Source organism: Heloderma suspectum, chromosome 5 (genome assembly GCF_057233095.1).
Source record: "Heloderma suspectum isolate Gila_16-S chromosome 5, 16-S_ref, whole genome shotgun sequence".
Taxonomy (NCBI): Eukaryota; Metazoa; Chordata; class Lepidosauria; order Squamata; family Helodermatidae; genus Heloderma; species Heloderma suspectum.
In genome coordinates this window covers 111,635,973-111,649,248 of record NC_139462.1, presented here as the reverse complement: position 1 = coordinate 111,649,248, position 13,276 = coordinate 111,635,973, and the positions used below count along the sequence as shown (strand labels likewise).

Genomic DNA, 13,276 nt, shown 5'->3' with positions numbered 1-13,276 from the left:
TTTACACTGACTAGCCTAGCCCCACCAACATGGAAGGAGAGATGCCACTCCTTCATTCCTGACGACAGCTCAGGGTTGTGGTAGAGAGGCAATATGTTTCAGATGTTTCCTTCCAACTCTCCTTCCCCTCCACAATTGGTGGTTTGAAGACCGGGGCAAAGTGGGAAGGAGGGAGTGTGGGGCAGAGTCATGTTAGCATTTCCACTTGGGAAATGAGTGTAGTGAGTAGGGTTAGGGGACAGAGGAAGTGTCAAGTGCCAGGTCTCCGGTTGTCTTTGTAGTCACACAACGAAGACGACCTCTTAGTAAATAGCTTTTATTATGCAAGCCACAGCCAGTGCTTCAGGTTAGAGACGTAATCCGCATACAGCAACCCTGAACTAAGTTCTTTAGTCAGCTTTGCACAATACTATTTAGACTACAAGAAGCTATCTTTGATGAATGTGCTATGATAGAAAGTTGCAACGAAAACTGATGACAGCCAACAGCGCTAAACCAGAGTAGCTTTTCCAGTCCCACCCTCAGGGAGGATCTTCTCTTTTGAGTGGCCAGCCTTTTAGAACACCTCACTTCCTGATGTTGCTCCTCCCTCTTAGCCTGACGTCTGATTCTTTGATCTGTCGCTCCCAGCTCCTCCACCACTGTAAGATCTTGCATTCCTACAGATGGAGAGATCTCTGGCTGGCTTTGATCCAGCGGATTAGCTGGCATCTGGAAAGGCTTCTCTCTGCCACTGTTACTGTCTGCAGACCTGTCTCCTGTGACCTTGGTAGCCGCACCACCCTTCCCCCTCTTCCTCATCTGATTCTGAATCTGTTCTCACACCTTCTTGGAGTGCTGCTCCAGAGATGTTGTGTCCAATCCTTACAGGAAAGGAACTTCTCCTCTCATACCCATCAAACCTGATGAGCCTTTTAGCAAATTCAGGATATAAAGCAAATTTCTCAAAACTGTGAAAGAATGTCAGAATGATATAAGCAATTGCATTGCCTCTAAGCAAACAGTTCTTCATATTTTGCACACATAGACACAGAGAAAAACGCTTCAGTATACTGTAACAAGGAAAACCAATGTCTGCATGCAGTGGAGACTTGACCGAGCTAGCATAGAGTATGGAATTGTATACATTTAAATCTTGCTCCTGTGATGGACTTACTTGGTAGCTTTAGATAAGCCCCACAGTCTCTCAGCCTCATTTCCCTTTCCCCATCTGCAATATGGGAATAATAATACTGATCTACTTTGTCCAGCTTTTGGAAAGATTTGTTTGAACACCCATATAAGTGAAATATAAAAGCTTTACGTAGTAGTACAGTAGTGTAATACATGCAGACAGAGCAGCTATGACATTCTGGAAATGAATTGGCAGAATTCAGAAGGTCTTACGGGACAATGCAGGGCAGATAACAGGAAGCCCCTTCATATCCCATATTTCTAGACCTAAGGTGGATAGAGCAATTGTTGCTGATGCTAAGAGCTATTGGTTCTGGCAGCAGGTATCAAATTACACCTAGCAATGCATTTTGGGATAGAGACGCAATAGTTGATCTGAATTTCTGGAAACAAAGGCCAACTGCAACTCAGTTTGTCTCTTGCCTTGGGTGAAATGCACAGATTCTTGAGTTGGCATAAAACAGAAATACAGAGAAACATGAGTTTTTGTATTAGCAAAGCTGGTGATTAATTTTTGGTGTTGCACTAGGTGCTACACTTACTATTGATTCATTCAGTCTGCAAATCTCTGTTTTGAAACTGGGTCTAAATTTGCAGGCCTCATGGCCACATCTGAAACTGGACTTTTCAGTTTCTTTCCCCCATTTTGTGCCGCCTAGCCTGATGAAGAGTTCTGGAGAACTTTTGGCATTTTGCTTGGTCCTAATAAAGGTATTGCTGAATTGTGGATTTTAAGTAAGCACTTCTTAATCTTCATTTTGTGAATTGGGAGAGTGAAGAACAAGGGGCTTTCCAGCATGTAGAGAGTGGTTAGTTGCAGAGCTCTGACTAGCGTCCAAGAATTTATTTCCTTATTCTAGCTACAGCCTAAGGAAAATGGAACTTTCCTATTTCATAACTGATGTATTTCTATTTAGTGTGGGGAATGAAGAGGGTGGAATGGAGGACGCAGATGTGAAATCATCTCTTCAAGCTGTTCCCGTAATTTCTTCTTTTCCAGCCATGCTGAGAATGTCAGAGGATCATGTCCCTCCAGAGCTGAACAAGGTAGTAGTATTCTTTTGGTCAGTCATGTATGTTCTAAAACAGGCCTGTATAACTTGTGACCACCAAGCCAAACTCAGTCCTAACAGTTGAGCACTGTGACCTGCCAGGTGCTTGACATCACTTCCCTTCCCCCTGGTATTTAAAATAGCCAGCCAGTGAAAGCAGGAAGTTGGTTGAGCCCACATACATGTTTGGGATGTGCACGAGGCAAGGACTGCTTAACCCGATCACTCCTTGCTGAGCCAGCCTAAAAATAGCTGCCAAGGCAACAAAACTCCCGCCTTTGCAAGTTTACAGCCCCTGCAGGGATAAGAGGTATTTCAAGGCACCGACTCAGCTAGATAATTGCCCCGCGCAGTTCAGTGGCTCCCTCTGAGACCTTGAGCAGGGAGAAGGAAACAAAATGGTTCCTGGCTCTGTAAAACCACTTAAAGGAGACATGGTAGTGGTGGACCTAGTAGCAGAGATCACAGAAATTCTCCTGAGGCACAGGGAAGGCATGACACAGAAAGGGGCAAAGGCCCTTAAGCCACTGGAGACAAAAATAGATGACATGATCACAAACCTGTCAGGCGTTAACAGCAACAGTCGATGAAGCACTTCAGGTGGGCATAAAGCATGAGAGGGAAATACAGAGACCACCTGGGGCATCTGCCAAAAACTCGAAGATGTTGAAAATAGGATCTGATGCCAGAATATTCATGTGCATGGTATTTTGGAGCCTGAGGAGGGACGCAATGTGGCAGAGTCCCTGGTGAGCTGACTGGCAGGTATCCCGCAGATTCGCGTACATGGAAATAGCTCACTGAGCCCTTGTCCTGAAGCTGTGAGAGGACTCTGAACCAGGGATGTTGAACCTCTTCCAGCCTGAGGGCCTAATTCAGTTTTGGAGAAGCTCTTGGAGGCTGCATTCCAAGGGTGGGTGGGGTCAGGGGCAAAGGGGCGAGGCCAATATACCAGCATATTGTAGCTTAAAACTCTTCCTGCTAGTAACTCAGCCTTTGGGGAGGCAGTTCAACCTTTTAGTGTGGAGAAAAAACTGCACAAAAGCCAGGAAACCACCCAGTGGTTGGGGGAAAGGGAGTGGGGCCAGGGGAAGGAGGCGTGGCCTTCTGCGAGTCCCGGAGGACCAGATTGGGCCCCTGATTTCCCACCCCTGCTCTAGGCCCGCTCTAGGCCCACTCCAGTTTCTCAGCTCTGCTCTACAACCAGAGACGACGTTGCGGGCTACATGGTCAAAGAGGCAGCGCAGAAACGACACAATCCAGCGGCAATTAAGAACAAAGGCAAGCTTGTCATGCTCTTTCGAGACCTGAGCCTCAAAATGGTCTGGAGACGAAGAATCTTTCGGCCTTTTCCAGCAAAGCTAAGAGAAGCTAAAACGAAGTGCTGCCGGCGCTTCCCTAACAGCCTACCAGTCAGTCATTATGGCACCATCCACTTGCCTTCTCTGAAGCAAGAGCAGGCAGCAGCAATTATGGGAAGAGTGGCATAAGAAAGAAGGCTCTAAAAAAGTACATAGGGAACTCCTACAAAGGCAAAAGAAGTTGGAGGCACTGGAGATGCGCAATATCACTACCCAACTCCTGCACACGCAGCAGAAATACGGGCTTGGAAATAAATATTCAATGTTATTAGCCAGTGCCCTAAAGAAAGGAACAGTTAGGAACTGCATTGTAGCCTTGCAACATGGAGCAGGGGAAATGGTACGCTCATGTAAGGACATTTGTAAAACCTTCGCTAAATTCTATGAAAAACTCTGTACGTCAGAGAATCTGGGGCGGGGGAGGGGGTGAAAAATACTTGAATAAGGTGGGCCTCAAACCAGTGACTGAGGTCAGCGAAACCAGCTAAATCAAAACATAACTGAGAAAGATTGCCAGGCTCAAAATAATAAATCACCAGGCCCTTATGGGTTCACTGGGGACTTGTATAAAACGTTTTAACAGGAGGTCATACCTCACTTAGCTTCATTTTTTAATGTCATTTTCAAATGACTTTTTAATGACATCTTGGCTGGCGATCCAATTCCCAGCACATGGAGAGATTCCCAAATAACAGTGGGGCTGAAACCAGGTAAGGATCCTACACTTGTTCAGTCACATTGGCCAATAGTGCCTTTAGATTAAGATATGAAGCTATTCATGGCCATTGTAGCCACCAGGCTCAATGAGTTCATAGCCTCATATATCACTCCAGGTCAGGCTGACTTTATGCCATGCACACAGTTAGTGGACCCAGTCAAGACAGCTTCTTAACACCATCCACCTTAGCCAGGTATGTAAGAAGCTACTTGCTCTATTAACGTTAAGACACTTGCGAGGCATTTGATTGTCTGGAGTGGCCTTTCCTGATAGAATGGCTACACAAAATTCATATGGGCAATAGATTTCTGAAGGCTATACTGGCATGCCAACCATCCAGTGTAGTAATTAAGGCCAATGCACACGATGCTTCACCCATAAACTTCACAGATGGACTAAGCAGGGGTGCCCCTTCTCCCAACTTTTGTTTGCCGTCTCCCTGGTGCCTCTAGCAGTGGCATTAAGAGCCGATCCTTCCATAAAAGGGAGCCAGTGTGGTGTAGTGGTTAGAATGTTGGACTGGATCTTGGGAGATCTGGGTTCTAGTCCCTGAAGCTCACTAGGTGACTATGGGCCAGTCATAGACTGTCAGCCTAAGCTACCTCACAGGGTTGTTCTGATGATAAAATGGAGAGAAGAACCATGTAAGGCTCCTTGGGTTCCTTGCAAGAGGAGATAAGAACATCAGAAGAGCCCTGCTGGATCAGACCAAGGGTTCATCTAGTCCAGCATTCTGTTCAGACAGTGGCCAACCAGCTGTCAACCAGGAACCCACAAGCAGGGCATGAACCCAACAGCACCTTCCCGCCCATGTTCCCCAGCAACTGGTGTACACAGGCTCACTGCCTCTAGTACTGGAGGTAGCACATAGCCATCAAGACTAGTAGCCATTGATAGCCTTCTCCAGGAATTTGTCCAGCCGCCTTTTAAAGCCATCCAAATTGGTGGCCATCACTACATCCTGTGGTAGCGAATTCCATAGTTTAACTATGTGCTGTGTGAAGAAGTCCTCCCTGAATCTGTCCTGAATCTCCCACCAATCAGCTTCATGGGATGACCCTGGGTTCTAGTATTTTGAGAGAGGGAGAAAAATGTCTCCCTGTCCACATTCTCCACACCATGCATAAATTTATGGACCTCTATCATGTCTCCCCTTACAGGGAGGGATGTAAATGTAATAATAATAAATAAGTAAAGGGATTTGAAACGGGGAACACACATCAGCTTCTTACTATGTTTGCGAATGATGTAGCCCTCTTACTTATGGGCCCTCTCACGTCTGCTCTGGTATGGCACATAGCCTTAGCAGAAAAGCTGACATATCAACTTAGGCTCGTGAAAGAATAAACTAGTCCAGATGCCCTTTTTGTATTGTTGTTTGGCACATCTTCATTTATTTCATAAACAAGAGAGAAAATAGTGAAACACCTCCATTGCCTACACACAGTTATGGAAAGAATGACCAACAGCATAATTCCTGATGATTATATTTATATATATATAAGCTGGCAATGCTGTGTAACTCCTGTTTTGTTGATGTTATTCTTCTGTTGTTGGAACCTGAAGCAGAAGGATGAGGAACATAACGATATACAAACTGTAAAGTTTTCTTGTACACCTGAATGAAAAACAATAAAGTTAAAAAAAAAACATATTTGGGATGTGGTCAGTTTGTCCTGTCACAGGTGGTACAAGCCTGTTCTATAATTTCTGGGGACATGACTTGCTCTCGTTCTTGTGGGGATAGTAACATTTAAATGAGGGGCAATGTGTCGCATTTTAATTTAATAAAATGACAAAAAACTTCTGTGCAGACTATCCTCTGCTTTTTAAAATATTAAAATTATTTAAAAGATCTGAGCAATGCTATTTGATTTTAGTTTTTAATATGTTTATATTTTATTTAGCAGTAGTAGAAAAATACTACTACATTTATTCAGTTATTATCCTTGATTCGGATTATGTGTTTTGTCTCTGTTTTTGTTGCATTACAGTGTTGTTGCTTTGAATTTTTTATTCAAGAATTTTCGAGGAGAGTTTTTGGGCGAAGGATTACGATGATGAATTTTTGGTTTTGATGTACCAGTTTGCAGAATCATGACAGCTAGTATTTTAAGATGCATCACATTATCTTTTTAAAATGTAAACTCATAGTGTTGGGGTGTTGTTTTTTCCAAAGATGACTCAGAAAGACATAACGTTTGTTGCCGATTTCCTTACTGAACACTTCAATGAGGTAAGTTGATTGCTTTTTTTAATTGTCTGGTTACTGTGGGAGGCTTATTTAATTTGCAGATGCTTCAGTTGATTTTCAGCGTTTGTGCCTTCAAAGGAAAATGAACTGATCTCTGTGTCCCTGACCGGCAAGGGGTATTGAGGCACTTTGAAACGTGCATTTAGATGCAGTGTTGGTCAAGCCCTCTCAAAATAGTTAAATATATCTATTTCCATGGGCATTCATAGCAAGACTTTGAAATCTTACATGTGACTAATTGCGCATACTGAGCTAGGTTTGCAGCCCAGGTCATTTAATTTATTCATGCATTTGCTTGTATGCTTACAGTGACCCTGTTTGCATGATCGCAGCGTGGTTAACAAGCCACGATGGCTTGTTAACCCCGCCACGATTGCTGGCCAGATTTCCCTAATTACCCCTGCTGGCACATGTTGCCATGTCATCTGAACCTGGGCAGCATGGGCTCTTGTTGGGTTATTTGAGGGTTGCCTTCCCCCCTCCACAAACAAGTCGTGCCGCCCTGTGTCAGGAATGGATCGTCTTTTCCCTTCACAGTCAACACCACAATGGACAAAGCTTCAGGCTAATACGACTTTATTTTGCTAGAGCCTAGTCTCTACAAATGCAGATTCAAGGAAACTCAGGCTGCCCCATGCTCTAAATAATTAATCAACAATCTCTAAGTGGAGGAGATGAACCAAAGGGAGAGAAAGAATCAGAGGGAGAGAAAGTTGTCAAAGTTGTTGGCAGTTTGAGTATGAATGTCCCGGCCAAGCTAGCTTCATAGTGATGCCCCCTCCCTTAGGGTGGCTCCCTCCTACGTTGGGTTCCAAGAGTGGCTGTCCAGGTGGAGTGTCTGAACCCTGCCCCTAACTTTTCCCACTTTGCTTTGCATCATGCTGTAGTGTCTCTCAAGTCATGCCCCTCCTCCTCCTCAGAAACTTGCGCTATCACGGTGGAGGGAGTGGGTAGGGACTCGATCTGAGCCATCTGTTGGTCAAGGTGTTGGGAGGACTCTTTCCCAGCATTTTGGCTCACTAGGGAGGGTCCCTCCCCTGGCCTCTGATCCAGCTGCTGTTCCAGCTGTGATTCAGAATCAGAGCTGTCAGACATCTCAGGGTGCTTAGACTCGTCCCTGACACCCGGGTTCTGATGACACGGCAAGCCATGCCAGTGAGGGTCAGGGAAATCTGACTGGCACGCGTGGTGGGGGAAATAAGCCACCATGGCTTATTTCCCTCACTGCGATTGTGGGAACTGGCCCAGTATGTTTACCCTGCAGAAAAGGCTTCCGGAGTGGCTTACCAAGATTAATAATTAAACGGTCCCTGCCCTCATGCTAACAATCTAAAAGACACAACATGAAAGGAAAAGGGTTTGAGATGGAGGAGGAAAAGAGCCAGACTCAGGCATGAGTTCTTCGTTTCACAACTCCTATAGATGTTCTTCTGGCCGGAAAGGGTGAAGCAAGCTCCCTGCAGCTGTGCCTTCTCTGGCTGATGCATGTGGCTGGCCTGGTCTCCCCATGCTGTGATGTTTATCCTGGGAGGCAAGAGGGTGGCAACCTCCCTGCAGCCCTTCGTTCTCTGGCCAGTGGATGAAATCAGCGTCTGCAGACCCAGGGAACTCAGTTAGGGCTGCGAGTCCCTTCTGGCAGGCAGGGGAGTTGGATGAAACTGTTTTAATAACCCTTCTGCCATTGCACTGCTAACACTGACGTATGATGTGCTCCATGTTTGTTTTTTAGGCACCTGAGCTCTACAATCGTAAAGGGAAATACTTTAATGTGGAAAGAGTTGGTCAGGTAAAGTATTGGGGTTTTTGGTGAGATACAAATACGGGCAAATAATCTGAGAAAAGGGTCATTGGAAGGACTGAGCTACAACAGGGGTTAGCCTAGCGTTCTACAAATCCCCATTCTGCATCTTGGAATCAAATTAAGCCAGATGAATTCATGTGCATGTATGTGCTTTACTCTGGCCAGTTTTTCTACCCCTTATTTTCAATACGAGAAGAACCATGTTGGGTGAGACCAAAGGCCTGTCTCATCCAGCATTCTGTTCACACAGTGGCCAACTGGATGCCCTTGGGAAGCCCACAAGCAGGACATGAGTGCAATAATACCTCCTGCTCATGTTCCCCAGCAACTGATATTCAGAGATCCTCTGCTCAGATACCGGGGGAAATATATTGCTGTTAATGACTGGTCGCCACTGATAACCTTCTCCTTAATTATTATGGGGAAGCGCAATGGGAGAGGCCTTCAAGCCATGCTTGTAGTCTTCGTAGAGGCATCCCCTTGGCCACTATGGAAAACAGGTTGCTAGTCTAGATGGATCTTTGCTCTGATCTAGCAAAATACCTTCAGATTCTCCTCTGCTGCCATTTGGCCTAAAAAATAAAACTGCGCCCAGTGGATGCTTTGAATGCCTTATTGATGGCTGGGGGCTAGTGCCCCCTGTGTGGTCAAAGTGCGTTGGAATCTTCCGGGACTGCTGGAGCTCTGGATGTTCTTACCCATTCACAGAGTCCAGGCTCTGTAGAAAATGCTTACTACTCCTGTACAAGGGAGTGTGGGAGAGCTAAGTAGCATGCATTGGATACACAAATGACGTGTGGGAAGATGACAGTGCAGACATCACCCCTGAGGCCCCTAGCCAGTGATTAGTTTTTTCTGGAGGGCCACCTACAAGGGGACTGCTGGCAGATCCTCTTACAGCTGCTAACGCTCCCCCCTCCACACACACAACTTTTACTTCTGGCACCAGCTCTCAAGGGGGAGGGTCCATTTCTGACCTCTGCCTTATGTCACAGAAGGGCTCTTGCCCCTTGCTCTCATGCAAAGCATGGTTTAATGCGCGTGCCTGTTGCTGAGAGCGAGATGAGCATGCCAGGAACAGGTCTACGTCTTTCCAACTGTGTTCGCACATGCCATTGTACATTAAAAAGGGAGCATTTCTTGTGACGTAGAGCTCAACCCTAAACTTGTGTACTCCAGAATAAATTCTGTTGACTTCAGTGGAGTTTACATCCTAGTAAGTATGCTTAGAATTGCAACCTTAAAATCATAGAATGGGTGGGAATTGTGAGAATCCCAGGAAGTCTAAAGAAGCGATTGCATTGTATGTTGCATGGAGATCCCAAGGGCTGAACTAGATGGTTTAAAAAAAAAAAATTATTCTCCACCAAAAAATGGCACTAGAGGGGGCTAACAATGAAATACAGATTAAAATCAAAACTGTAATTAAAACATAACATAAAAGCAAATAAATTAGAACACACACAATAAAAGAAATAAACACACAGTAAAAGAAAGAGAATATATCAAAGGCCTGCCGGCAAATGCAGGTCTAGAAACTCTGGTTTCCTCTGAACAGCTGTGAAGCATTGGTTCTATCACTGGAGAGAAGTAAAAGGCAGGACAGGGGGTAGTTAATTCTCTGCCCCCTTGTTACTACTCCTGGGTCCCATCACTTTTCCCTGCAACGTGGAAAGTACATCTCTGGGAACCACAGTGCAAGGAGGAGATTGCAGGGGGAAAGTGTTAGGTAGCAAAACTGTGGACTGTGGGAATGCTGTGGACATAATATACCTCGACTTCTGCAAGCTTTTGACAAAGTGCCCCATAGTATCCTGATGAGCAAACTAGCTCAAAGTGTGCTAGATGAAACAACGATCCGGTAGATCCACAGTTGGCTATAGAATCGGACTCAAAGAATGCTTATCAATAGGATCTTCTCAAACTGGGGAGAGGTCACGAGCGGGGTACTGCAGGGCTCAGTCCTGGGCCCAGGACTCTTCAACATTTTTATTAATGACTTGGAGGAGGAGGTGCAGGGAATGCTGATCAGATTTGCAGATAACACAAAATTGGGTGGGATAGCTAATACTTTGGAAGACAGAAAATTCAAAGTGATCTTGATAGGCTGGAGTGCTGGGCAGAAAACAACAGAATGACATTTAATAGGGATAAATGCCAAGTTCTGCACCTAGGAAAAAGAAATCAAATGCAGTTATAAGATGGGGGATACATGGCTCAACAACACTACAAGCGAGAAGGATCTTGGAATTGTTGTCGATCACAAGCTGAATATGAGCTAACAATGAGACGTGGCTGCAAAAAAGGCAAATGCTGTTTTGGGCTGCATTAATAGAAGCATAGCTTCCACATCCCAGGAAGTATTAGTTCCCCTCTACTCAGCACTGGTTAGGCCTCATCTGGAGTACTGTGTCCAGTTCTGGGCACCACACTTTAAGAAGGATGCAGACAAGTTAGAAGAGGGTTCAGAGGAGGGCAACGAAGATGATCAGGGGACTGGAAACAAAGCCCTATGAAGAGAGACTGAAAGAACTGGGCATATCTAGCCTTGAGAAGAGAAGACTGAGGGGAGATATGATAGCACTCTTCAAGTACTTGAAAGGTTGTCACAGAGAGGAAGGCCAGGATCCCTTCTCCATCATCCCAGAGTGCAGGACACGGAATAATGGGCTCAAGTTACAGGAAGCCAGATTCCGGCTGAACATCAGGAAAAACGTCCTGACTGTTAGAGCAATTCGACAATGGAACCAATTCCCTAGGGAGGTGGTGGGCTCTCCCACACTGGAGGCCTTCAAGATGAGGCTAGACAACCTTCTGTCAGGGATGCTCTGACTTTGAGCAGAGGGTTGGACTCGATGGCCTTGTAGGCCCCTTCCAACCCTACTATTCTATGATTCTACGAAAAGGATTAAGTACCCCCATCTCTTGCTTGCTTCTTCTGTGCAAATAGAGATTCCTCCTCGCTGCTTTGAAGCTGTTTGGTGACTGGGATTCTCAGACCTGTGCCCACTTGTAAATCTCTAATTTGGCCACTAGATCCCTTGAGCTACAGTGATATAATTATATGGCTGATAAAATGATGGTACACTTAGTTTCTAAATCTCTTTGTTAAACTTAAGCAAAGATTGTTTTGAAAGTACAGTACTGCAAAACAAAAATTGTTTTTAGTTTTTCTCATTGCTAACAGCATACGAATACAAATTAAGATATGACGTGCGCTCACGTAATGAACAACTCTCAATCACGAGGTGCTAGATGTAGCTGTTGGTTTCACAGAGCAAAGGTTTATAACCATCTCTGATAAACTGTTCCACTCTGCTTAGATAACATGGCATTTTGAGTAAACTGTGATAACTGGATTGGAGACTGGGTAATAAAACACTTTACAAAGACCTAGGAAAGTCACTAAACTTTTAGTGGGTTAAGTTACCTGCTTCAAATTCGGAAGGGGCAGAGGGCATAGCAAAAGACCGTGACATATTTTCCCAACATTGTATTTGATAAAAACTTGTTTGTCTTGTTCAGATATTTGTTCAAATAACTTTCTTCCAGTACTTGAAAGATGAAGATGATGACCTTGTATCACCACCTAACACAGAAGGAAACCAATGGTTTAATTTCCTCCAAAATAGCAACCACCTTAAAGGTACTGCATGCTCTTAATATCAGACTGTCTAAAGATGCTAAGGCTGCCAGTGTTAAAGCATACTTGTAAACGGTTTACAGGTGGAGGAGATTAGCAGGGGACCATTTTGCCATAGGGTGTGTGTAAAATGGAGGATGGGTGAGTTGAGGCTACCAAACTAAATGTTGATTCATGCAGTCATTCAGCTGTTGAGTCCTGGTGATATAAACTTGGTTACTTTTGCATCAGCAACTCTGTTTTCTTTGGAAATGGATAAGGGAGCGAAGAATTTAGATGTCTTCCCATAATGTAAAATATCTTAAAGCTAGCAAGTGGAAGTTGAATACCATTCTGTTTCTAGTTCAGGAAGAACCACTTCAAATTAGTTAGTTGTATCAGTTTGTTGCACATCAGTCTGTAATGATCTTCTGGCGTACATTTCCATTTTGTGCTTCTTCTCATCCCCTTCCCCATGTTAAAAAAAACTTTACAGATACATTGCAGTGTAGGTACCAACATTATGCTCTTACTTATTTTTGTTCTCTTCCTTTCCCTCTCCAGTCTTGGAGTGTGGAAATTTAACAATATTGTGACATTAGGATGTGAATTCTAGTTCCACCGATTGGGGGTGTACATCCAAATGGACTGAAGGTCCATACTAATACCTAGTTAGACACAGCCCTAAAAGGCAGATTCTGGAAGAAACACGTTTTAATAGAGCAGAGTTTTTTGACAGCCTGTTTCCACTGCTCATTTAATTCCTTACTTCCATGTTGTAATGAATGGGAGACCTGCAATTTGTGCATGAATTTCTGAGAGGTTCTTTTTACTAGCTTTCCGTGCTCCACTTGAAAAATATGCAAGTTAGTTTTTTATCTGGGAAAAAACCTTGTTGAATACACCCTTATACATGTGTTAAGCTCCACAGCAGACTCATGAAGTTCAGACCCAGAATGTCATAAGTTCACATGTTCTGCCTCTGAGCTATCCTATATACCAGGGGTGGACAACGTGTGGCCTGCTAGATGTTTTGCCCTACAACTCCCATCAGCCCTAGCAGCATAGCTGTATAATAATAGCGAACTTATTATCCATGTATGAATCCTTCCGTAGCCAAACAGCAGCATCCGTGCAGAAGTGGAGAGGTGTCAGCGAGCTTGGAAAAACTCCAAGGTTTGTAGTAGTACAATGAAAGTTAGAAAAACATAGCCTAAAAGGGGGGGGGGGGCAAAACAGCCCAATGAGGAAGAAGCATGTTCATTGAGCACAGAGAGCTGGCTGACGAGGAGGAG

The 13,276-nt window shown here is 44.6% G+C and overlaps 1 protein-coding gene across 5 annotated transcripts in view; it reads left to right on the top strand.

Annotated features, from left to right (window-relative positions):
* ANAPC4 (anaphase promoting complex subunit 4) overlaps positions 1 to 13,276 on the top strand; it is a 40,831-nt gene that overhangs the window by 17,467 nt on the left and 10,088 nt on the right. For all 5 annotated transcript variants that reach the window (XM_084856999.1, XM_084856998.1, XM_084856994.1 and 2 more), the window contains 4 exons: positions 2,174 to 2,220; positions 6,484 to 6,540; positions 8,288 to 8,344; positions 11,912 to 12,005. In XM_084856999.1, the coding sequence (XP_084713125.1) occupies positions 2,174 to 2,220; positions 6,484 to 6,540; positions 8,288 to 8,344; positions 11,912 to 12,005 (255 nt within the window). The remainder of the gene's footprint in view (positions 1 to 2,173; positions 2,221 to 6,483; positions 6,541 to 8,287; positions 8,345 to 11,911; positions 12,006 to 13,276) is intronic.